The sequence below is a fragment of the Nuphar pumila genome, chromosome 5 (assembly GCF_984573655.1).
Source record: "Nuphar pumila chromosome 5, dmNupPumi1.hap1.1, whole genome shotgun sequence".
NCBI lineage: Eukaryota > Viridiplantae > Streptophyta > Magnoliopsida > Nymphaeales > Nymphaeaceae > Nuphar > Nuphar pumila.
Window position 1 is genome coordinate 17,149,266 of NC_143253.1, and position 26,793 is coordinate 17,176,058.

At 35.0% G+C, this 26,793-nt stretch overlaps 1 protein-coding gene across 2 annotated transcripts in view; it reads left to right on the top strand.

The window, feature by feature from the left end:
* Nucleotides 1-17,332: 17,332 nt before the first annotated feature.
* The window catches only part of LOC149836957 (uncharacterized), an 80,085-nt gene continuing 70,624 nt past the window's right edge, over nt 17,333-26,793 (top strand). Inside the window, exons 1-11 of one of the 2 annotated variants that reach the window (XM_090005696.1) lie at nt 17,333-17,608; nt 17,729-17,836; nt 18,385-18,533; nt 18,624-18,705; nt 18,846-19,240; nt 19,910-20,342; nt 20,442-20,665; nt 21,552-21,747; nt 22,200-22,345; nt 22,428-22,602; nt 23,042-23,095. In XM_090005696.1, coding sequence (XP_089861822.1) covers nt 17,462-17,608; nt 17,729-17,836; nt 18,385-18,533; nt 18,624-18,705; nt 18,846-19,240; nt 19,910-20,342; nt 20,442-20,665; nt 21,552-21,747; nt 22,200-22,345; nt 22,428-22,602; nt 23,042-23,095 — 2,109 coding nt within the window. In that variant the 5' untranslated portion in view covers nt 17,333-17,461. Of the gene's footprint in view, nt 17,609-17,728; nt 17,837-18,384; nt 18,534-18,623; nt 18,706-18,845; nt 19,241-19,909; nt 20,343-20,441; nt 20,666-21,551; nt 21,748-22,199; nt 22,346-22,427; nt 22,603-23,041; nt 23,096-26,793 lie in introns of those variants that run through there. The other variant, XM_090005697.1, reaches the window with a different exon arrangement.

The window sequence follows — 26,793 nt, forward strand, 5'->3', positions numbered from 1 at the left end:
AGCCAAAAACTCATTGGATTCCCAACATGTTTAAATTCAAAAGGGACAATTATATTTGGGATTGAAAACCGTTATTCCAAGAGAGTTTACATATTCTTAGCACATGCACGTACACAAAAAACAAGCATCCTAAGTTGGGGTTTCTCGAATAATCGAGAACCCTTTGTTTTTTTCTCTTTACATATTCATTCTTTATTTTATTTTAATATTACATTTTGGGGTCTTTATTTTCTTATAACATAGGCTGTGTTTATGGGTAATTCCATAAGCATACATGTTCTTTGAAAACTATCTGACATGATCGTAGTTTGAGGGTTTTCTTAAAACTGTTGTTAATGCTCTTAAACTTTTATAGAATTGCATATCAGCACCTGTAATTTTCTATTTAAATTAGAAAGTTCTGAATTTTTTTTTTTTGCCCAGAACTACATTCTGACTTTTTATTTTGCAGAAAAGTATTTAAGACTTATTGAAAACCTATCAGTGTTTTATCCAAACAGGTTTGGATCTATTATTTTGATCACGAATCATTTTCATGAGTTCGATATTCGAATAAGGTAATATTCATGAAATTTAGATAAATTATATTTTTGTAATTCAAACACAGGGTTGGTTGGTTTTTTCTTGGATTCAATTATAATCTGGATTGAATATCTACCTTGATATGGTTGATGTATCTAGATTTAGAATTGGATTTGGATACGAATGATCTGTTGGATACTAATACAGATCCAATGTAGTTATTGGATCTCATACATGAAACTCAAGTTGGCGGGTCAGGTTGGCGGGTCAGCATACCCCAACACGAACCCAACCCGTTTATTAAACGGGTAACCTGACACGACCCGGTTAACCCATTTAATAAACGGGTTGGGTCGGGTAAACGGGTTGGTGGGTCGGGTCGGGTAAACGGGTTCGCGGGTCGGGTTCGAGTAAATAGGTTGACCCGCCCGCCTAACCCGTTTATTAAACAGGTCAGCCGGGTTGGCGGGTTGGCATACCCCTAACACGAACCTGACCCGTTTAATAAACGGGTTAGGCGGGTCGACCCGTTTATGACACAAACCCGTTTAAGCCAAACCCGAACCCGCCTAAGAAGCGGGTTGGCGGGTCGTGTCAGGTTTTGCCACCCCTACATGAAACACATATCTTATATGTTAGATCTAAATATTGGATCCAAAGTTGAATCCAAGTATTGGATCTAAAATATGGATCTAAATATTAAAACTAGAGTGTATTATTAGATCTCATAAGAGAATTCAATAACCCAGAGTAGTCAGCCAAGAATCTTATGACCGACTTACGAAGTGAGCCCTTGAGTTATCAGCCATCCAGATATTGGTGAGCCCAAAACTCATTGGATTCCCAACATGTTTGGGAATCCTAAAGGACAATTATGTCTACGATTGAAAACGGCTATCCCAAGAGAATTTACATACAAGTACAGAAAAAACAAGCATCCTAAGTTAGGGTTTCTTGAATAATCGAGAACCCTTTGTTTTCTTTTTTTTACATATTCAATCCTTATTTTATTTTAATATTATATTTTGGGGTCTTTATTTTCTCATAACATAGGCTTTATTTCTGGGTAATTCCATAAACATACATGTTCTATGAAAAATATTAGAGACATGGTTGTAGTTTGAGGGTTTTCTTAGAATTGCTCTTAAACTTTTATAAAATTGCAAAATAGTACCTACAATTTTATATTTAACTTAGAAAGTTCTGAATAAATTTTTTTTGCCCAGAACTACCTTCTGACTTTTTTGATTTTGCAGAAAAATGTTTCAGACTTGTTGAAAACCTACCAGTGTTTTATCCAGACATGTTTGGATCTATTATTTTGATCACGGATCATTTTCATGAGTTGATAAAGTAATATTCATAAAATTTAAATACATTACATTTTTGTAATCCAAACTCATGGTTAGTTCGTTTTTTCTTGGATCCAATTACAATCTGGATTGGATATCTACCTTGGTATGTGAGATGAATTTTTAGTATGCATCTATATTAGATCCTAAAATATTGTATTGTAGTTTATTTTTTGATATGTTTTATGAGATAATTCATGTTTTGAATTATACTAATATATGGCTCAGGTATGGCTTTGTATTGATCTAGTTTTTATGATGGATCAAGCTTAACTGAACTATAATTTATTAGACCTGATGTTCAGATCAATATTAGATCTGATCATTATTGGATTAGATGTTTGGATCTTGTAAGGTAACATAGACCTTATTGAATCAGATAAAATATTTTGGATCTAGTTGAACATGTATGAATCTAGATAGATCTAGTTGAATGTTGTTTTATGCAAGAAACATCATTCAACATAATTGCACTATTATTATACTTAAATGGGTCATTTTATGAGTTTTTAAGATTTTTTTTAGTGTTGAGCTTTTTACTCAAAGCTCATAGTATGATATGAACTCAGTTATAGTTTCATGCATGTATAATTTGGATAGATCCTTATTGGGTCCTCTTATTTGACGGATGTAATGATGGATACGAATAAGTATATTGTTGGATATGTGGTGTAGATCCATTTAAATTTAAAACATATGGATATGGATTTAAGATTCGGTCAAATCCTTTTTATAATTCATGGTTTTGCTTATGCTTGCATGGAGATTCATTTTTTCTTATGAATCATGTTGGACTTTATGATAATATCTCAGATCGATTTTAGATATGGACCCATACAAATTCAATGATAATGGATTTGAACTTATACGTTGACATACCTATTGTTTAAGTTGTTTATTATTATAAGATTAATGCTTTGGAATGGGCTTATCATGTTTGGTATATCTAAATGGTAATGGGATAACTCTCATTGGATATGAATCTGACGCATATCCAAACTAGATCGGGATATAAGGACTTAAGTTTTATTAAGTATGCATATTGCTTCTAGTTTCTGATGGCTTCGTACACATATTGCTTAAATGCAATGCATTGAAAAAGTGAGAACTGAATTATAATTTTACACATGTACGGATGTGGATATATTTTAATTGCATATACTGATAAATAATCATCATAAATCATGTTCTTTATGGTTTGTTGTAAGAAAGCATGAAGAAATTTTGTCATGCATTGAAAGTTTATACATGTTATTAAATATGGTATTTATATTTTTATATTTATTTAGATCTGGATATATATCGATTCAAAATGATCAGGTGATGAGATTTTACACATGTATCTAATAACAATGAGTATTAATTATAATAAAAGTTTTGAAAAATGAAAGTGTTTGTTATATTTGGTAAATCATATTTTAATATAAATTCATGAGTTAAAAAATGTATAGTACTCTACTAGTATACATGTGGACATGATGAGGTCTGATAGTATGGTCATGGAAGAGCCATAAAAACCACATGATTAACTAAGAAAGTGAAACCCCTTATATAATATATTTATTTAAATATAGTATTACACATTAAGAGTTATGATTTAAACTATAACATGATAAAAAACTTATTTTAATTATTTTTTTATTTAAGTTATTTATTTATTTTCTACATTATGCAAATACAATTACTTTTTTTCGATATTAATTATTGTTTCCACAAGGGTATCAATATATTGGACCATTATAGGCTCACTGATCTATATGAGAGTATATTTTCAAACACTGATATTTTTCATCTTTTAATAGCTACAAGAAAATTTGATTACACCAGTATCAAGATCTAAAACCATTTGTTAAGGCATTTTTTTTTTCGGACAAAATTGTAGTGTACTACGTGTATGTAACAAGACCTCCAATACAAAAGAGTCTTTGTCTCCTAAGTCATTGGGGACTGGTCTACCCTAGTGGTTAAGACGGGACCCCCAACAATAATTTGCCACCATCAACTGCAAATGAGTCTCTCGACAACTCAACACATCACACGGGGTTGGTGTAAACTCCCTCACAATATAAGTACAAAGTCACTCAAAGTGACAAGTTACACCAAATATCTATGTGTAACTTGTTACATATAATTATTTAATGTTAATTTCAGATTGTACCCACTCGATACTCAAGGCCTTGCCCAACAAGCTACACCAAGTTCTTTAACTTAAAGATGAATTATCTAAATTATGCGATCACTTTATTGCACGTATGGGGTCACCTACGTGTCCCAATAGCATCATGCTCAAATAAGGCCATATTGTCACCCTATTACACTTGAAAAAATAATTTTCTGAATCTATTATCAAGAAAAAATTGAGAAACATCATAAATTATAAATTCTATGAACTCCAACATCATATGTGACCAAATAAGGCCCACATATCACAAGATCAACAAATAATTCATTCAAGAGCCTAAAAGAATCTAACACATTCACAAAAACTTTTAACTAAGTTCAATCCTCATTCAAATATAAGAAAAATATACTATTCATTTAATGTCACAACCTCCGGGCCTTCAACATAAAAAGACTACTCAATAAGAGTTCATTATTCATTTAATGCCACAACATCTGGGCCTTCAGTTCAATTAAAGTCCAACAACATAAAAAGACAGTTTAATAAGAGTTCATTATTCATTTAATGCCGCAACCTCTGAACCTTCACTTCAATTAACATCCGTCAAAAATAAGAGATCATTTCAATACCAAGATATAAATTTTTCATAACATGCTTTATAAGAATAAGGTAAATTCTCAACTTAGAACAACATGCAAATATGCTACAGAAAAAAAAAAGCTAACTTAAAATCACATGGACAGCATGCACACATGTAAAAAAAAAAATAACAGAATTTTTTTTTAAAACATATCACATAGGCAGCATAGGTATCATAAAACGGAATTTTTTTTGCATCTCAGATCACGTAGGCAATGTAGTTATTCAAATTATAAAAAAAAAAATAATCCAATAACATAGGCAGCATAGGTATTCATAAAACAAAAAAAAAAATCAAACAAACACATAGGTTGTATAGGTATTCATACTACAAAAAAAAAATTCAAACAAACGCATAGAAAGCATAGGAAATCAAAGTACATAAGCTTTTTTTCAAAACAAACACATAGGAAGCATAGGTGTTTACACTACAGAAAATCTTTTTCAAAACTGATCACATAGACAACATAGGTAATCAAGGTAAAAAAAAAATCAAACAAACATATAGGCAGCATAGGTGTTTACATTACAAAAAAATCTTTTCAAAACTGTTCACGTAGACAACATAAGTAATCAAAGTAAACAATATTTTTTTTTCAAACAAATACATAGACAGCATAAGTAATCATAGTATAGTTTTTTTTATCAAACAACCACATAGGCAGCATAGGTGTGTACACTACAAAAAATCTTTTTCCAAAACTAATTACATAGGCGGAATAGACATTTCTAATGTAAATTTTTTTTTTCAAACTACACACATAGGTAGCATAGACATTTATAATACAAATTTTTTTTAAACTACACACATAAGCAGCATAGGCATTTCTAATGAAGAATTTTTTTTTCAAACTACACGCATAAGCAACATACACTGCAAGGATGCGAGTCAATAGCGACGAGATATCTCGCAGCTATTACCCTGTTTTTTGCCTCTATAGGCCTATAACGACAAGAATTCATGCCGATAAGTCACCAAAAAAAGTGGCCTTTGTTGAGTAATAACGGCGACATTTATAGCTTGTCGTTAAAAGGTGAACCAACATCAGTAATGAATCTCGCCATAACTGAGAACACCAATAGCAGCATGGCAATCTTCAACAGTGAGGTTGTTTTAATGGTGAGATAGGATAATAATGGTGAGATCTATGGCTCAACACTATATAGGCTATAATAGGGAGAATTGACTCGCTGTTATAGGCTATAACGATGAGACAAGGATCTCGCCAATATAGGTTATAAACCTGCAAAAACATTAAAAAAATAACGGATATCGCCCTGTTTGTTCTAAGCCCATCTGTGTATTTCTTGTCCCGAGGGCAATAAAAATACCACTTGAGATCTCTGCTCTGAAGACAAGATTTTTCTGCACCATTTGTAAAAATACATCAATTAGCAAGAAGAGCATGATTATAGCTACAACCTATCAACAACAAAATCGGAATCATGAATGACAAACATAAGATGTAGGAAAAAGAAACATGATGGATGAAGAAAAACCAAAACTGAAAATAAACAAAATAGGCATTAAAAATGCCGACATAATGAACACAGCAAAATGATATATTATGTCCACTTAAGGATTGAATATTGGTCCATCATTTCCACTTAAGGGTCATTTATTGGTCTCTTGTGTTGTATCCCCGTTAATGACCATATTTTACACCTGCCTATTTGTAGGATAAGCCTAAGCAAGAAAATCAAGGACATACAACATAGATTTGAAAGTTTCTTCACAATGTCCAACTTATCTAAATAAAGGGAAGATATATTAGGTGTCTAAGCATTGAACTGCAACCATTTCTGATCTTGAAACTTTTGTTTTTGCAACTTCATATAGACAACACCAATAGATTCATCCTTGATCTCAGTTCGATGTAGAGAACATATAGAGAATGCAGAGAAATTCACACCAAAAGAATTACATCAAGTAACACAAAAGTAGAGATTCTTCTCACCAAAAAAAAGAGTTTAAAAGGCAGGACACAAGATAAAAGGTAAGTAAATCAATAGATGTGTAATTCTAGTAAGGGAACCACCTTAGAACCTCTCAAATCTTATCTAGTTAATTCATTGGCCTGGAAAAATAAGAATAAGATCAATAATGGGATAAGCTTCAGAAGCCACTAAGACATTTTTCAGAAAATTATATTGCTAGATATAATGAATATTATATCATTAATGTCTAAATTTTGTTACAGAACATTTTCAAAATTCAGCTTCTTTGGAAAATAAGTAGTTGCTTCTGCAACTTAGCAGCTGGTACAATCTAAAAATTGGTTGCGTTGAGATACTAAAAAAAGTACACACCAGCAATCTATTATTATCACAAGGTTGTTCTGCTTATATTGGAGAAGCCTCGAGTAGTAACTGGGCACATGTGACCAAGCTAACCATTTTCTTCCATCTCTCCTGCAAGATAAAGGTAAGAACTATTACAAGGAAGTACTATCAAAAAGAAAAACTAAAAGCAGTGAATGAAATAAAGTAGTCTGCTATGTAAATTGAGAATATTTCCATATATCCTCTAACATAATGTTAAATGTTATGGATACGATAGCTTTGGTAAGCTTTGCAATGACATCTTCAACATGAAATTTTCGATCCTTTAGAAACCACATAATCGTTTCATCATCATCCCTCCCATATCTGCCTAGTGGAAGCATGGGGTACTCTATAGTTATGCTGGTAACCATAACAAATAAAAAGTAAAAACAAATATTAGAAAGCATACATGTGAGTGAAAATTGTGTAAAAATACATACTCCAAAGCAAACTTGTAAGTGAAAAATGTGTCGAGAAAGATATGCTTGAAAAGCCTCCAAGAATAAGACTGACATAATCTCCTGAAGTTGAGATTACCATAATATGATTCGAATTTATCCTCATGCCTAGAGATGCAAAATTAAACCTGCATCCCAATCGGATCCTTTTGTAACCTACAAATGGTTCATCCATAAAAACCAAATAATATTCTCGACAATGGCTTAACTTCCCAAAACAAATTCAATTATCCGACTCCACTAATAATCAACTCAACCAGTCATAGCTAAATGATTGGTCTAGCAAAACTTACCTGATAATAACACCTGTTTTCTCGATTCTCCTTGCCATTTATACATAATCCTTGGATGATTTCAGAAGTTGGATCTTACATGTCACAAGGATGTTCAACTTCCTTTTTAGTGTTGTTAATATCTGTAGAAAAAATAAAAATGAAACACAACATCAAGTTCCCAAATGCAAAAGCAAATAATATAATTATCAATACACATTCAAATGCTAAAACCCAAGCAGCACACAATAAGTACATCGTGAATAAGTTTTGGTTTAGTCAGGATCGCATCACCCATGCCCCTACTAATAGAGAAGGATTTAGGGCAACCCATATTGACATCAATTGCTGCAACATCTTAGCGCCTGAAAGATGAAAAATCATCTAAACAAGATAGGAGAAAAATTTTAATTCACTAACTAGCAGCGTAGTACACAACGATTTGGGGGTGTTTTGATGCACACACTATCCAAAAAAAAGTAGGATAAGCTCTGAATTTGGATTATTCTCAAAAAAGCAATTTGATGTTTGATGAGCCCGTGTGTGCTTAGGGACTCGAGAGAAACGGTGCCCAAATGAGAAGTATTTGAGGATCGTGAGTCCTTCTCAGATAGGGCTCATGAGTCCTCAAGAATCCGCAACCCTATCGGCAAAGCACAGAGAGAGAGATTTAGTCTCCTCCCTTTCATGGCACAGAAACACCAGTTTCAACACTCACATTAGCAGCGTAGGGATGCACAACGAACTAAGGAGCGGGGCTCGGGGTGATGCGAGAGCCGTCGGGGTCTCGAGACAATGCAAGGGGTGTCAGCCATCGATGGTGGATGGCGCAACCGTCTGGTTTGGGTGTTCCTCCTCACGCTAGTCTGCCAGCGGTAGATGCGAGGGTCGTCGACCGTCAATGGGGGAGCTCAGCCGGGAGCGGGGCTGCAGGAGGGGAGGGGAGGGGAGGGGAGGGGAAGACCGAAAGACGAAAGGGAGGGGGGAAACGAAAATGAAACCTATTTTCCCTCATCCTATTCGAAATACTGATGAGGGGTGGGGGTGGAGCAAGTCCACCGAGCCCTGTCGAGCCTAGTTTTAGACTCATGTTTTTAGTAAGAAGAACAAACTTAGCCCTGTTTTTTTTAGATCTTTCGTGTTATTCAGCATGAGAACTTAGAGGTACACAAAGACTTGACAATGAACGAGGACGAACAATCAGTATAAATAATAGATCTCAATGAAAAAATATTAAAAAACAAGATAGTCTCGTTAGTCAAGGTCTAATGACAGCCACACGACATCAAAGATTTTACTAAAAACCATAAACAAAGATATGCAAAAAAAAATATCCCCATCTTTTCAATTGAGTGTATAGCTAATTTCGAATCTTTTTTAAAAAGGTAAGAATGTAATAACTATAATTTTTAAATGTAAAATAAATTTATGATATAAAATCTATGAATCTTTAACCTGGACATGATCCAAAGTCCAAAAGTTCAATCCAAATAATATTCAAATCTAAATCTTTTCTTAGATCTAGATACTGATCTAAACCCATATCCAAAAAATAATATGGATTCTTTAATGGATCTAAATATTATCTAAATAAATATGAATATTATCCAAATATATCTGAATATTATTCAAATAAATATTTTTAGCGAATTTAGATATTTATGCAAATCCATATTTCAGAGGCTTACTTATAAATATTTAAATTTCCCATAGAAAAATTAGTAAATTTACCAAGAGCATTAAATATTAATAAAATTAGTTAATAATGAAATTGCCCATGAATATAATGGTAAAAAATTTAGGTGCTTAAAATGAAATACTAAAAAATATAATATAAACTTTTAAAATTTGTCTAAAGAAATAATAAATATTAAAAATATCAAAAATCAACCAATAAAGAACAACCAAATATAAACCTCCTTTTATGGAGGTGACACCTAGGGAGAAGACACCTCGTGGTCTATAAAATACCCTCCCCCCAGGTATGTTTATCTCACTTCAACTCCCTCCTCCCTCTAGAGCTGTTCTTACTCCTCTCTCTTCTCTATCCTATTTTAAATACCCTAACCTCATTCCCTTACCTATCTCTCCTTTTTGACCTCTAACTCTTGTCTGCCTAGCTAGGATACCTGTTATTCGTAAAAAAACAGGTTGTTTTTAGTTCGATAGTGGAAGTCCTGCCTTTTTAGAGGCATATTTGAAACCCCACCGCAAAAGTGCTGCCAAGAGTGCCATACTCAAAGACGGATTTGTGAAAGCACTACGGAAGCGCAACCCAAATTTTTAAAATAAGGTATGTACCCGTAGAAATTATTTGGGTTTTCGTATGGACTTATGGAGCCTCCTATCTCTCTCTTGAACCCCTAGGAATTCTTTTACGAACTGAAATGCATTAATTATGTCAAAAAAATTGTCTAATTATACTCATATATAGGGGAGGTTTTAAAATAACTTTAGATTTTTTATACTAAAATATGGTAGGTTCTGTCAAAAATTTTAAAATAACTTTTATATTTTTTATAATAAAATAGAAAAGGTTCTGTCAAAAAATTTTAAATAATTTATGAATTTTTCAAATTAAAATAGGCCAGATATTGTTTAAATTTCAGTAAATTCGTAGGCATTATAGAGCAAGTATTGTCCAAAATTTTAAAATATTTTTTTAAACAAAAGTTTAAAATATGGCAGATACTTCATGATATTTTAGAAAATCTAAAAATAAAGAAAATAAATTTTAGAATAATTCTTTTGAATTTATTTGAATTATTTTAAATTTTTAGAATTTAATCTCATATACTTTAGAGAATGTGAAATAAAATCGTAGGCCCTAAGGTTCTGGCATTATTTTTCCTAATATAATTAAAAATAATCTGCACTCTTGTTTTGAGGGATTACAAGTTCAGAACCCTAAGTTCATTAAATAGTTTTATAAAATTTGTATATAATATGTATGCTAAGATTAACATACGTATGATTATGGTTGAGCCATGAATGCTAATATAGAACTCTAAAATACTTATGAGTTCCATTCATGATTAAAAAGCATATTATGATGCATTGAATTTTATTGATACAAATGTTGCAGTGTTTTTTATAATTGTTTATATTTAAATAATTTAAAATATATTATGATGCATAAATGTATGATGAAGTAAATATATACCCCAATTGTAATTTCATGCTATTCGTATTACAAACCTGGTTATTTTTTAAATTACATATTGATGCATATTGTATATCATAAAAAACTTCATGGGTATTGACACAAGAAGTGTAACTTATTGTAAATTTTAGTATGTTGTATTTGTTGTGAAAATGGCATGCATTGAGAAAATATTTTGATAATAATGATTTGGCGCTTGTCATATTGAGAAATGGTAGACGAGTGAATCAGTCAAATGTGAATCGACGTCTACACCAATTCCGTGAAATTCTCAGTAGTCTCTGTGAGGGGTAATTCCCAACACCAGGTAGTATGGACAGTTTTTTCTATGAAGATGAAAATTAAATATTCATGATCGTTTTGAGGATAAAAATCTAAGATCCGTAAATCTTTCCTTTGAGAATGAAAATCCAAGATTTAGGATTGTTGTGATGATGAAAATATCCAAGCAGTAAATCTAAACGACAATGGATCATTTCCCTCAACCACGGTGAATTAGGAGAATTTTTTGACTCGACTAAAAGAAGCTGGTAGTCAAACCACATACATGTGTTTAGCAGTTACATTATGATCATAGTCAGTCGCGAGAATCCTTGATAAAGTTTTCTTGACTCTGGTATCGACGTCTCTGCTAGTCAAGGGTAAAATGTAAAATGAAATATGTGAATGAAGACCCCCTAGAGGTATGAACACTCGCAATATACTAAGACAGTGGTGCCTCGGGTGTGGAATCGGGATATTCATTTAATTTTGTGAAATGTTTGCTAAGATGACATTTAATGCAAAAGCAATTTAATTTGAAAGATAATAATATGATTCATGCATATATGATAGGCATGTAGATATGTAATTATCTACTTAATTAATTATTTAATTTGATTATGTAAACAACTTATTATTGATTATTTGGATTAAATAATTTTGTTTATATACATAACTCATAAAGGATTGTGAGATGCAAGTAATTCCTTATGATCATTTAATAAATTGTAAGTAATAAGATTTAGTTCAGTTTAAAAGATTGCCATGTGAAATTAAATAAGAATATTTATTGATTGCAAATAAACACATAAACGAGATATGTTTTATGTATGAATATTATGAAATGTCACATATGAAAGGCATGACATATTTTTATAATTTTGTATAGATCCCATAGAGGTCTACTAGTACATATTTTGACATTAAGTTGCCTTATTTCTTTTTATTAAGAAATTTCAAGTTCATATAAATGAGCGGACAAAAGATACAGTACACGATGACTCAACTAAAATTTTGGTATAGATTAGGTTGATTTGAGCTCCTTGAATCTTTGTGTTTTTGGCTTGTATATACTTTGATATTCATTCAATGGAAATAAAAAAAATTGAAATAATTATTGTGGTTTGGTTTTCAACATGTGAAGGGTCCAAATATTAAAGCAGATTTTCTATTTTAAAAATAACTTTCACTTTGTTTAAAAAAATCTTGGTAAAAAATTTAAGTTTCTGAATTTTTTAGGCATGACACCATCGTCGTCAATAGAGAAGAGAGAGAGGGCGTGGGGAGGAAGAGGAAGAAGAAAGGTGAAAAAACAAGAGAGTTTTAACAAAAATCATGAATGGGGATTTTAAAAGGGGAACCAGGTATGGGTCCAAGCGGTCTAGGTCTAGATTCAGGATCTAACTGAGATCCAATTGGATCCTAACCAGGGAGGGGCGTGGAACCCTAGTTGGTCCAACTAAGTTGGAATCAACTCTCATGGGGTCTTGCCACCTAGCTGGGTCCAGCTGACCATGGCAGGGTTTAACCTACTCGGGTTGGCTAGATTGGGTGGCAGCCCAAGCCCAACAAGGACCAAAATGCCCTTATATGCCAAAGAAATCCCAAATGGGTCTTTTAGATCCATTTTTGTCATCTCCCAAATTAAAAAAACCACAGAATTGCGACTTGAACAATTAAAAAATGTCAACCATGTCCCTCATGCAGCTGAATAAATTGGGTCAATTCTAGGTTGGACAATTATAACCCTTAAGACAAAATGCCCCTAGAACACTTCCGAAATAAAGACTATGCCTTTGAAACTTGTCAGACATGTTTTGTACTCGTTACAACTCCAATTTTGACAAAATAGAGACCATTTTTTCAACAAAAACAGTAAAAATACAACCAAATGCACGAAAATCATGAAAAATACCTCTATATTGCTATTATCTAGATAATACAAAAAATATATTGGATATTACATTCTACCCCACTAAAAAAAATAATCTTCAAAATTCAAGCAAACAACAAATGGTATTGGCTATGCATATCAGCTTTGGGCTCCCAGGTGCATTCTTCAATCTCATGATGCTGCCATCTCACTTTGACGAGCAAAATCGTCTGGTTCCTTAAGATCTTATCTCGACGGTCCACAATCTCGACAGGGATCTCTTTTACTGTCAAATATTCTAGCACCTCAATATTCTCATATTGAATTACATAAGATGGATCACTAACATAGTTCCTAAATATCGATATGTGAAACATATCGCGATTTGGTGAAAAATATAAAGGTAAAGCCACTCGATAAGCTGGCGCACTGATCATCTCCAACACCTCAAAAGGTTCAACGTATCTAAGGCTCAACTTGCCCTTCCTCTCAAAGCAAAAAACACTCTGACTCGGGGAGATCCTCACAAAGATGTGATCCCAACCATGAAAATTTGTGCTTCTTGTCAACATAGCGCTTCTGCTTGCTCTAAGCTACCAACAATTTTTAATGAATCATCTGCACCTAATCCAAGTAATGTTGACTAATCTTTGGTGATAATAGAGCTCGTTCACCATCTTTGCTTTATCTAGTTATGATTCATCAGGAAAATTAGTCACCGAGTTAATTAATTCTATCAAATAAATTAATAGCTTAGTTCAGTTGCCATTAATCAACTTTCTTAGTTTATTTATCCGTTAGTCTCGATTTGTCAACAGTAAAGCTGAAAACATAGTAGTTTAACCCAATTAATCACACAGGTCAATAACACAGAGAATGGAAATTTTTTGCATGGCTCGTAATGTATCCTATTTAAATTTCAAAAATTTTGCGGATCTTACATTTGCACTAAAGAAAATTCTTTTCAAAACTGATCACATAGACAACATAGGTAATCAAAGTCAATGTTTTTTTTCAAACAAAACATAGGCAACATGGGTAATCAAAGTACAATTTTTTTTTTCAAACAATCACATAGGCATCATAGGTGTGTACATTAAAAAAAATCTTTTTTCAAAACTGATCACGCAGGCAACATAGGCATTTTTAATTCAATTTTTCTTTCAAACTACACACATACGTATCATAGGCATTTACAATACATAGTTTTTTTTAAACTACACACATAGGCAACATAAGCATTTCTAATGCAAATTTTTTTTTCAAACTACAAATGTAGGCAACGTAGTTTCTTAAAATACATATTTTTTTCAAACACAGACACATATGCAGTTCATAACCTCTATAGTTTTTTTTTCAACAACCAATCCATATATGAAACTCATATTCTAAGTACAAATTTTTTTTTTTTAACTTATACATTGGCAGCATAGTTTCTTAAAATACAATTTATTTTCAAACATAACAGTCACATAAAAAGTTCATAACCTCTGCAAAAAAAAAATCAACAACCAATTCATATATACAGCTCATATTCAAAGTAATTTATTTTCTAAAAACTAACACATAGGCAACATAGTTTCTTAAAATCAAGATTTTTTTTCAAACATGACGGTCACATACGTAGTTCATAACCTCTACATTTTTTTTTGATAACCAATTCATTTATGCAGCTCATAACCTTTACATAATTTTTTTTTCAATAAGACACATGATATCAAAACAAATACAAGTGCAACACAAACATATACTAGAAAAAAGATTCATCAAATGCATGGCATGGACGAACCAAACACGCAAAAATCAAAGTTGTAGGAGCTAATACAAGCTGCAAAACACAACACAAACTCCTACCATGCCACTAATCACGACAGATGGTCGAGTACCTGCCTTGAAATGCAAAATCCAACAGATATAAGGCTATAAATGCAAAAAAAATGCTCAAATACACTCTACACTCAACCACAACTTTTCAATCGACCTCAAGGTTGCAACAACTCATTCTTCTCCTTGAGGACACCCAAAAACCAAAAAAAATAAAAGAAATAAGAAGAAAAGAAAAAAGAAGATACAAGAAGGAGAAGGGTCGACCTACCCTGGTCGGTCATTTCTTTAGGGCTCCACGACAAGAAAGGAGGCTCCACACAACTGCAAACTGGAAGAGGAGAGGAGTGGCACCATGACAGGTGGAGGGTCGGCATGTCGACAACAAGAAGAAGAGGGTAGCGAATGGATGTGGTGCACCACCGATGTCAATGAATAAGAGGGAAAGATAGAGGGCGTGGCGAAGAAGAGGGGAGAAGAGGAAGAGAGAGTGAAAAAATAAGAAGTTTAAAAAAAAAGTGAATAAGGATTTTAAGGGAAGAATTGGGTACGGGTCTAGGTCCAAATCTAAGATTCAACTAGATTCTAACCAAGGAAGGGCATGGAATCCTAGTTGGACCACTTAGTTGGCTAACTAGGTTCAAACATAGTTGGTCCAACCAAGTTGAAACCAATTCCTAAGGGGTCATGCCACCTGACGGGGTTCAGGTGACCCTGACGGGGTTTGATCTGCTGGGGTTGGTTAGATTGGGCGGTAAACCTGACCCCCAAAGGACCAAAATATCCTTACATGCCAAAAAAACCTCAAATGAGTCTTTTAGACCTATTTCTATCTTCCAAATAAAAAAATCATATAATTGCTACTCAAACAATTGAAAACTGGCAACCATGTCCCTCACATAGTTGACTAAGTTGGGTCAACTTTAGGTTAGATGACTATGATTCTTGAACTGTAAATGCCCCACGAAAACTCCCAAAATGACCACTATGCCCTCAAAATTTGTCAAGCATGCTTTGAACTTGTTACAACTTCGTTTTTGACGAAATAAAGACTATTCTAAATTTTTTTGTAAGAATGCAACCAAATACATAGAAGTCATGAAAAGTACTTCTATATGGCCATTACCTAGATAATAAAAAAATCAAGAAAAATGTCAAATATTACACATATATTAATGAAAAGTGTGCATAGCTATGCGATAAATAACCCATAGCATATACGAAAACTTCATACTCATACCTGAATATGAATGATGGAAAGATCCATATGATAATGTGAAAAATAACCCATAGCAAGTGTGAGAGCTTCATATTTGAAAAATGAATGATGAAAAACCAATATGACTATGTAAAAAAATAATCAATAGTATGTGAGAAAAACATCATACCTAGATATTGATATAACTCAAGAAATTATTCTGGTTTATTTGGTGCATGTTTTGTTATAAAATGTTATATGCAATATATGGTGCACCATTTATGATACAATGTGAGTGCTTGCCCCATATGACCAAGTGAGAGATGTTAAATCTTGTTACGGATCTAGTGTGATCATTGAGTCTCCTATATGAAACCCATATCTCATATATTGGATCCAAGTACTGGATCTAAATATTGGATTCAGAGTGTATTATTAGATTTCATAAGAGAATCCAATGACCGGGAGTAATGAGTCAAGAATCATATGACCTACTTACGTAATGAGTCCTTGAGTTATGAGCCACTGAGATAATGGTGAGCCCACAACTCATTGGATTCTCAACATGTTTGAGAATTAAAATGGAACAATTATGGTTGAGATCCAAAATGACTACTACAAGGGAGGTTACATATTCTCAGCCCCTGCACCTATTGAAAAACAAGCATCCTACATTGTGCTGTGCACATCCCCCTTGACTCTGGCCATTTTCTGGTATTCCTGGGTCGCCTCTTCTTCCATCGTATTCTTTCTATTCTCTCCTCACTGCACACGATCACCAAATTCCAACATTACCAAAGCTATTACCAAATCCAAATAGAAACCCATTTTAAACTGGTTAGGCACACTTTTGCGTGTAAACTTGGATTAGGATGACAGTCGGGTAAGGATGTATAACTTTCAATACTAAATCCAAGCCAGTTAGTGAATTGGATCTGTAATGCTATACCGAAACATGATCTTGTTGACAACCCCACAAAGCATCCTAAGCTTCACAAAAATCAAGGGGAATTGGGATCATCTATCTATAGAAGTTAAGATTGGTGAACGACCTAAAACAAGTAAAAAATCCATTTCATTAGCACCTATTTGATTTCACTCAATTGGCCAAATCCAATGCAAAGCTAATCTCTCTCTCTTTAAATTCTAAAAACGAATTTATTAAATAAAACGTGACTATTTAATTCAATTACTATAAAAAACATTATATAAGAAACCAAATCGACGAGGACTTTCATGTCAAACCATGAGAAAAGGCATGATTATGCGATTTTTGGTGCAAAAGTGCTTTCTCAGAAAAGGGGGTGTCAACTATAACCCCACAAGTGCGTGTCCTATTCTGTAGAGAATACAGAGAGAGAGAGAGAGAGAGAGAGAGGAGATCTACAACTCCGCCTCCCTCTGCATTCCCTCTCATGATCCCGAAGGGATCGAGAAGAAGGGAAGGAGAAGATGTCGATGGCGTACGGATGGCCCCAAGTGATCCAGTTGGAACCCGGCCTCTGCCCCGCCTCCCCCCGCATCGTCTACCTCAAGGTCTCCAACGCCCTACTCCTCGTCGTCTCTCCTTCCCACCTCGAGCTCTGGAGCTCTTCCCAGGTACTTAATTAGCAACCCTTTTCGTTTCTCCCCCAATCTCGGCGTCTTAGCCGGCGTTCCCTTCAAAAAATCGTCTTGATGGTCTGAAATTTGGGAACTGGGTTGTTGCCCCTTATCCAGCATAGGGTGAGATTGGGGAAGTTCCTCCGAGATCCGGATTCCGTCCAGCTGGAGGGCGAGAACGTCGAGGCCATATGGAGTCCCGACAACTCGAAAGTCGCGGTCATGGTACGGTTTCGTTTCCTTTCCTGGTCTTGCTTCTTTCTTGAATTGTGATTTCGGCCAAGATTTCAGTATCGATGGTTTTGCATTGTGGGTGTTGTTGTGTATGATGGTACCTGAGAATGTCGATGTGGAGTAGGGGGAAGACCTTGGAACCAGTGTAGTTTTTGCGTGGGAATTGGGTTTTTGTGTTAGTTAGTTTTGCGCAAATTTATGAAATCAAAGAATTGAGAGGCAATTTGGTGTAGTTAGATTGAATTTGATGTTTGTGGTTATGATAGATAAATCCTATAAAACGATGGATATTGATTTTTATTACAAGAGAATCACTTTCCGATGCACTTCTGGTGCTGTCTTGTAGAGGGTTTGAACGAGCTTTGTGATGCACTGATGAAAAAAAAAATCCTACTACCTTTTTTATCCATTATGCACTTTCTGTAGGTTGATGTAGACTGACCTTCTTGAAGGAAGGCATTGGTGTGTATAGCGACTAATTTTTTAGTTATTTCCTGCTTTTGTGAGTTATCCTCTAATTTGATTTATCTTCCTTGCAGACATCTTTGTTCTTTCTCTATATATTCAGGATCCAAGTTACTGGAAAACAATTGGTATTTAGAGGAAAGCCATCGTCTGGTCTTTTCCTTGCAACCATATCGATAATGGCTGTAGAAAAGGCTCCTTATTCTGGGAAGAAACTGACAATGTAAAATAAAAAAAAAATCTGATTGGTGAGGATTTTGTTTTGCTCATTTAGTACTATTCTGATGTTTTTCGTATGTATTTGTTTTTCCAGTAGTAATTTTGTGTGCGATAATGATAACATTCTTCTTGGTCTATCAACTGGTGTAATGTCTCTCATATCCTGGAAAGGAGAGGTATGCAAACGTTAGATCTCTCAAATGACTTTCATTTATTACTTTTTTAGTTAATGTATTAATCGGTCTTCTTTTTTTCAATGTTGCACAATTGTTTTTTTCCCTCTAATTGCTTCCCTTTATGTCATTTGTTTATCCAGTTTCTCCGCATGTTTGAACTTCATTGCCATCCTTTGGTTAATACAGAACCACACTTTTCTCTGGATAATGGATTTTCCATGTCTGAAGGCAATATTCACCATAGTTCAACATCCAACTATGCCATCCATCAACTTGAACTGTCATTGCCGTTGAGATTACTAGTTGTTCTGTATTATGATGGCCCAGTTGCGTTATGTTCTATCAGTAAGAAAGGGTCGAGGCTGACAGATTCAATAAAAACTGAAAGATGCTTGGAATCAGCTGATGCTGTATGTGCTTCAATTGCTTCAGATCAACAAATTCTCGCTGTTGGCTGTAGGAGAGGGGTTGTTGAATTGTATGACCTGTCAGAAAGTGCATCACTTTTACGCACTGTATCTTTGTATGATTGGGGGTAAGTTTTAGTAGCACGTAGATGTGCTTATGTTGCTTTGTGTGCAAATATTCATGCTTACAGTCATGTTGTTTAGTAAATATCCATGCTAAATAATGCTTATGCGTATCTTGATTGGGAAGAGCATTTTTCCTTGGCTGTTCCGGGTTTTCATTTATATAAAATTCAATGTCTCTGTGCGTTACCATCTTGAGACCATCATCCCTATTGCTAATCCTTTCATGTTCTTTGATGTTCTAACTTTTTGGGATAGCATTGCTACTAAATTAAGCATCATGACCTAGGAGATGTTTATCTGTCATGGTTCCCCATTTTCGGAGGAATATTATTAGAAGTGTATTTACATTTGAAATGATTTTGTAGAAATAGAAACTGTGCCATCTGGGATTAAACAAGAATCTTATCTACTGAATGGCAAGAACATTCTTCATAAATGATTGAGTGCAACACCCCTCTTTCCACCTCTTTTGCATTATTTTTTCAATGCTCAGACACTCCATATTGATTTTGAAGTGAATATGTCCGTCATGGTTAGTTTTTTTTTTTCTTTTGATTATTCTAAGAGTCATATATATTTCCTTATCAAGTTGTCCATGCTGAGTGGAATTTCTGAATATTTGCTCAAAGTTCAAACTCTATTTCTTGATTCTTTGCTGACTTTGATTACAGATATTCTGTTGAGGACACTGGTTCGGTGAGTTGCATATCCTGGGCACCTGATAACTCTTCTTTTGCAGTTGGATGGAAGTTTAGAGGACTAACAGTGTGGTCCACATCAGGGTGTCGTCTGATGTGTACTATTCGTCAGATTGGAATTAGTTCTGCCTCTTCGCCCATGGTTAAATCAAGTCAGGATTTCAAGTATGAACCCATGATGGGTGGGGCATCTTTTGTGCAATGGGATGATTATGGTTACAGGCTTTATGCCATAGAGCAGAGGACATCTGATAGAATTATTGCATTTTCATTTGGTAAATGCTGTCTCAACCGAGGTGTTTCAGGCACCATATATGCTCGTCAAGTGATTTATGGTGAAGACAGGGTGCTTCTGGTGCAATCAGAAGATACAGATGAGCTAAAAATATTGCATCTCAATATTCCAGTGAGGCATCTAAACTGAACATGTGCTGCTTAATGCATGTTGAATTACTTTTACATTTTGAATGGAGAAATCCTGACGATGATTGTCTTGTTTTACAAGGTATCATATATTTCTCAAAATTGGCCAGTTTTACACGTGGCAGCTAGCAAAGATGGTATGTACTTGGCTGTTGCAGGTCTGCGTGGCTTAATTTTATATGACATGAGATACAAAAAATGGCGCCTCTTTGGGGATATTACCCAGGAGCAGAAAATACAGTGCAAGGGCTTGCTTTGGCTTGGAAAGATTGTTGTTATTTGCAATTACAATGATTCTTCAAACCTGTGAGATGCTTCATCCTCATTTCTTTTTATTGACTATGTGTCTTAGATACATGTTCTCATAGTTTTGACACCTGCCAATTGATTTCTCATAACCTGAGCCAGTTATTATCTTTTGAACAAAAATGATCTGTGCTCATGCTTTGCCATGTTCTTTTAGCTGCACATCTTAGCAAATTATTTTCATTGATTTTCTCTATCTTGTCATTCTCTTTTTTTATCAACTGCAGAAAGCCTTCCTGGCTTAGCTCTGTCAAATTTTCACTAGTCAGTACTGTTGACAAAATTTTAAATTTTAGAACAAGAGAGAGATTTTTTTTCGTTGAATTATGACTTGTCATTCATTGACCATATTATAAGATTTATGATAGATATCATAACACACATGATATAACTTGCTAATAAGTTGGCCAGAAATTTTTAGCAGAAGAAACGTGATTGCCTCTTGGCGTGCATTGATGCGGGAAATAAATATGAATAAGAAAAAGAGAAATAATCCTGCATGTTGTGATGAGGGTGGATAATGAATTACTTAAACAAAATACTTGAGCATTATGGGAATGTATGCAAGGTATAGACTGCAGGTTGAGATTTGGGGAGTAGGATTGTCGCCCTAATCAGAAGAACAAGTCTGGAACTCTTGTTAATATATCCTTTCATCTGATAATGTTTAAGAGTTTTTTCCTATGTTTTCATCATTTGTAAATATAGTTTGTAATGCATTGCATGGACAATGTTGATGATGTGTTAAATATGCTCTATTATAACTTCTCATATTTTTATGATCATACTTTTATTCTATAAGCTGTGGAATGATTCTGTGTTTGCATTTTATCATCTTGATTTTCATGTGAATGATGCATAACAAAATCAGATCATTTTTTTGCAGTTATGAGTTGCTTTTCTATCCGAGATATCATCTTGATCAGAGCTCCTTACTGTGTCGCAAAACATTGCTTGGGAAGCCAATGGTCATGGATGTATGCCAAGATTACATACTTGTCACTTATCATCCTTTTGATGTTCACATTTTCCACGCAAAAATAACCGGGGAGTTATCACCTTCTAGCAACCCTGTTTTAGAGGTAGAAACCTTTATACATGCAAGCACACCTGAAAAAATTATCTCCACATTTACATCATTTCAAGGTTATCCATGAGGCAGCAAGAAGGTTGGAGCAAAATTTGGAAAATTGAATGTAGAGCACCAAAAATAGCATAAGCCTGCATTTGGGTCTTGATATTTAAAACTGCCTTTGGTCTTGAGTGTCCTCATATTCAAATGGATGACCCCGGCTATTTTCTTAAATCTGAACTTCATATTGTACACCAGTATTGGTATGCCAATAATATCAGAAAGGCAGTTTCTTGAGAGATAAAGTGAAACTGGTTTTGGTCAAGAAAGTTGTGGCAATTTTTCAAAGGGAAGCCTAAAAATGAAAAGCAATTTGTTTTTTTTCTTTTCATGTGTCTGTGACTCTGTATGTAAGATAGCTTGCATGCTTTTAACGTTGGGAATTAATAAAATGACAAACAGCTTCATAAAGTGCGAGAGCTATCAATCATGACCGCAAAAAAGCATCCGGCAGCAATGCGCTTCATCCCCGACCCTTTACCAAGAGAGGGTATTACAACGAAGAACAATTGCTTGTCTGCTTCTTTTCTATATAGACAACCAACTAGGTATGCATGCTCTTTTATTTCTATTTGGTTATGATATCTTATTTTCACCATGAAAATGGGCCATCAGTTCTGCATGATGCAGGTGCTTAATATTGCGCGCAAGTGGAGAGCTTTCATTACTTGATATGGATGATGGAAGTGAGCGTGATCTAACAGACTCCGTTGAATTATTTTGGGTGACGTGTGGGCAATCAGAAGATAAATCCAATTTGATTGAGGAGGTTTCTTGGTTAGATTATGGTCACCGTGGAATGCAGGTAATGTGCTATAGTAATTTTAAGCTTCCATATCTTGGATGTTGCCTGTGATTTTTCTAGTACTTTTTTTTTTGTGGCCAATGCTGCAGTTGGGTCTCGATCTCTACTGATCGAGAAATGTGTGTAATAAATCTCACAAAAAGAAAATATATAGGAGGCACGCTGTAAGCTTCAGATAAGTTACCATCAGCTGGATTATTTTTAACATCCACTTTATTACTCAAGTCCATTAGTCTGATTGGCAACCTAGTCCTAATGCAATAGACAACTGTCACCTCTCTGGATGAGATTTGAGGTACAGTGGTGATGTTGTAGCTGCTTCTTATAACCAAATTCCATTGAGATGAAAAAAAGAATTGCTCATTGTTTTTAAATTTTTTTCCTTCATTTTCATTCTAGTTATATAATAAGGTTCTTAATCTAAAATATTCTCTTATAGGTATGGTATCCATCCCCAGGAGTAGACCCCTTTGAACAGGAGGACTTTTTGCAGGTATTATACCTTTTTTTCTTTGTTTAAGATGGTGGCAGGTTAAGGTAGGGAATGGGAAACCAAGAGGTGTTGATTCATTGTTTGTGGGCATGGTTCATTATTGCGTTCTTATAGTTCCTAATCAGCTGCTTACAAAGATTCACCATGTAGATGGATTCTATTGCAGTAAAGGTGCACTAAGTTTTTTTTTCTTTTTCTTTTTTCCACTCCTTGGTTACCTCAAGTAACTGAGACTATGAAAGATGGAAGGCCTAGACTGAAATCTGGTTGGTCTTTTCAACTTCGAAAGTTTTTTATTTCCAACCCTGAGATGTGTATTTATGCACATTGACTATGAGATTTGGCAATGAAACATTTGTTATTAACCACATTTGGTAGCTTATCTCTCTCTCTCTCTCTCTTACACACAAAATATACTATTTCTTTTCTGAGAAAGAAAACAATGATTGTGACAAGGAGCCAGCAGCCTAACTACTCAAGACTGCAGTCAATATCAATGTAGGCTGTAGCAGGTTATCCTAACTTGCTGAGTGCTTGAATCTGAACCTCTTGACAGTTATCCTTGTGGATGTCCTAATTTGGTGGGTTCTGTGCTTAAGAATTACATTAATTCCTAAAATCAGTTATGCCTCAACTGTCAGCATGCCTTCCCATGTAGCGTCTCACCTAATCAATATGGTGGCAAGGATTGATGATAACAATTTGGTGTTTGTTTCACTAAGGCCAAAAGGGACGAACTTATGTCTAGAAGATCATTATCAACAAAAGACGTAAGGAACCGATTCAATGTCATTTTTAAACATGTTTAGGTTTCCATTATAGTCCCCTTCTTTGCCTTCTATCCTTATTGACCATTTGCTCTTAAACTTCCAAGCAAAATATCCCTTGGCTTGGACTAGCTCCTTGTTTTGCCCTTTTTCAAAAATTGAGCAAATGGCTGTATGCAAACCCCACTAACTTGACCTTGCAGAAAGATATCCAATTGGGTGATGTTCCAGCTAAATTTGTAATCATGGTCTGCAATTGCACAAAGGAATGACACTATGTCCATCTAGTTTTTACTTTTGAAACAAATAGATCAATTTACTTTTTGTAGGCCAAAAAGGAAATTGATCTTTAAAGATAAAAAGGAATAAAAGAAATCTGACAAGGTTTGACCCTCAATTATATGTAGAACAGTAGATGTCTAATTGTTAAGATCATTAAGCTGAATTCATCTTTTCTGCTCTGCGGTTTTGGTAACTTCATTTCACAAATTTGCCAATGTGGGTAAGGGGGCTATAAACCAATCTTTTTTTTCCCTATAAGCCCAAGGAACTAGCAATTACTTTAGTGTCTTGTGAGTTACTTGTACCATTGGATTTTATCAGGAGATTTGGAGACCTTCAGAAATTGCAGTGAATGTCAACAAATTCAATGCGTGATATTTCCTTGGCTATACACACACACTTGCAGTATACTTATAAAATCTTCAAGAGGAATTGAGAACTGGTAACAGTCTTTCTCATCATCACTGTGTACATTGTTTGGCCTTTGCTATTCTAGGTAGATAGGTGACTCGTGTAGTTTTCGTGTTGTGATTTGAAGTACTTCCTTGGATGTATACCTGTTACCTTCCAAAATACAAAAATCAGGATGGGCTTGATTTAAGTGGTTATTGTAATGAAATGGTTCTTAATAGAAAAAAACACATGTCACTTATGGGCAAGAACACAAGTGCAACAAAGCACTCACAAGGGCACACACGCACACACTCACAATGTGAAAACTAGGGGTGGCAATCGTGTCGGGTTGGCGGGTCGACCCGACAGGTTGGCGGGTCAGCATACCTCAACCCGAACCCGACCCGTTTATTAAACGGGTCGGCTGTGGCAAACACGAACCCGACCCGTTTAATAAACGGGTAACCCGACACGACCCGCCAACCCATTTAATTAATGGGTTGGGTCGGGTAAACGGGTTCTCAGGTTCGCGGGTTGACGGGTCGGGTTGGTGGGTTGACGGGTTGGCGGGTCGGGTTGGTGGGTTGGCGGGTTGACCCGCCCGCCTAACCCGTTTATTAAACGGGTCAGCCGGGTTGGCGGGTTGGCATAACCCCAACCCGAACCCGACCTGTTTAATAAACGGGTTAGGCGGGTTGACCCGTTTATTAAACGGGTTGGCTTAAGCCCAACCCGAACCCGCCTAAGAGGCGGGTTGGCGGGTCGTGTCAGGTTTTGCCACCCCTAGTGAAAACTAATATTTTATTAACTTGAAAAAGCATCAAGAAGAATGCTTTAAAAGTAGAATGGGGAGATCCCATTATATATACAAAGGCGAACAAAGACTAGCTGATCCTAGCTATTTTGAAATAAAAAAGATAATAAAAATAAAAATAAAATGAGAACAAAAAGAAAATGAAAAATACATCCAGCCCACAGTCTACTATAGTTATACATATATACAAATGATATATATATATATGTATATGAAAAAATACAATATTTAACACTCCCTCAAATTTATGTAATGAAATATGCGGAAATAAGAACAATGTCTTACAATGGACATTCACACATAGAAAGCAAAGAACAAGTCTAAAATGGACATACACAAAAGCCAACAATGGCTTGCAAACATAAAAACTTTATAAATGCAAGAAAGGGCTTCAAGAAGCCATACTTTACAAAGGGGGAGACCCCACTTATTTATAGGCAAAGGAGAGTGAGAGAGAGGGAGAAAAGAAGGAGAGAGAGACCACATTGGGAGGCCCAACAAGGTGTCGTTGGGCTCCCAACGGTCACAATTGTGACCGTTGGGGGCCCAACAACTCTTAGTTGGGACCCCCAATGTGAATGCATTAAATACATTTCATAAAAAGAAAAACTAAAAAATAAAAGGAAGAAAAAGGAAAAATAAGAAAAGAAGAAAAAAATATAAAAATGACTACAATGCCCCTATTGGGCAGAATTACAGGAATACCCTTATCGGGTATGATGGATATACATATATATATATATATATATATATATTGATTACATGTATTTTAACACCCTCCCTCAAGCTTTACGGGGATATAATCGAAAGCTTGTTGAGAAGGAACATAAAACGCGGAGCAACAAGAGCTTTAGTGAAGAAGTCCGCCATCTGGTACTCGGATGTAACGTAAGGCAGTGCTATGGTTCCTCTTAGGTATTCATCACGAACATAGTGACAGTCCATCTCAATGTGTTTAGTACGCTCATGGAAGGTGTGATTGCTTGCGATATAAATTGCACTTTTGTTGTCACAACACATCTTTGAAGGAGTAGAGATGACTATGCCCATATCACTGAGGAGACTTCTAAGCCACACAAGTTCCATGGTTGCAGTGGCCATTGCACGATACTCCGCTTCAGTTGAGGACAATGATACTTTGTGCTGCTTCTTGCATCTTCAGGAAATCATAGTCACCTAAGAAAACACAAAAATCAGTAGTTGAAACTCTATCATTGGGATTTCCTCCCCAATCAGCATCAGTATAAGCAATTAAATTAAGTGATGACGAAGAGGAAATAAAAACTTCCTTAGTTATGGTGTTTTTAATGTATCTGACTATTCTTAAGACTGCACTCATGTGCACAGTAGTAGGTGCATGTTGAAACTGATTGGCTGAGTGAACATCATGAGCTATGTCTGGCCGAGTGATGGATAAGTATGTTAGAGACCCAACAAGTTGG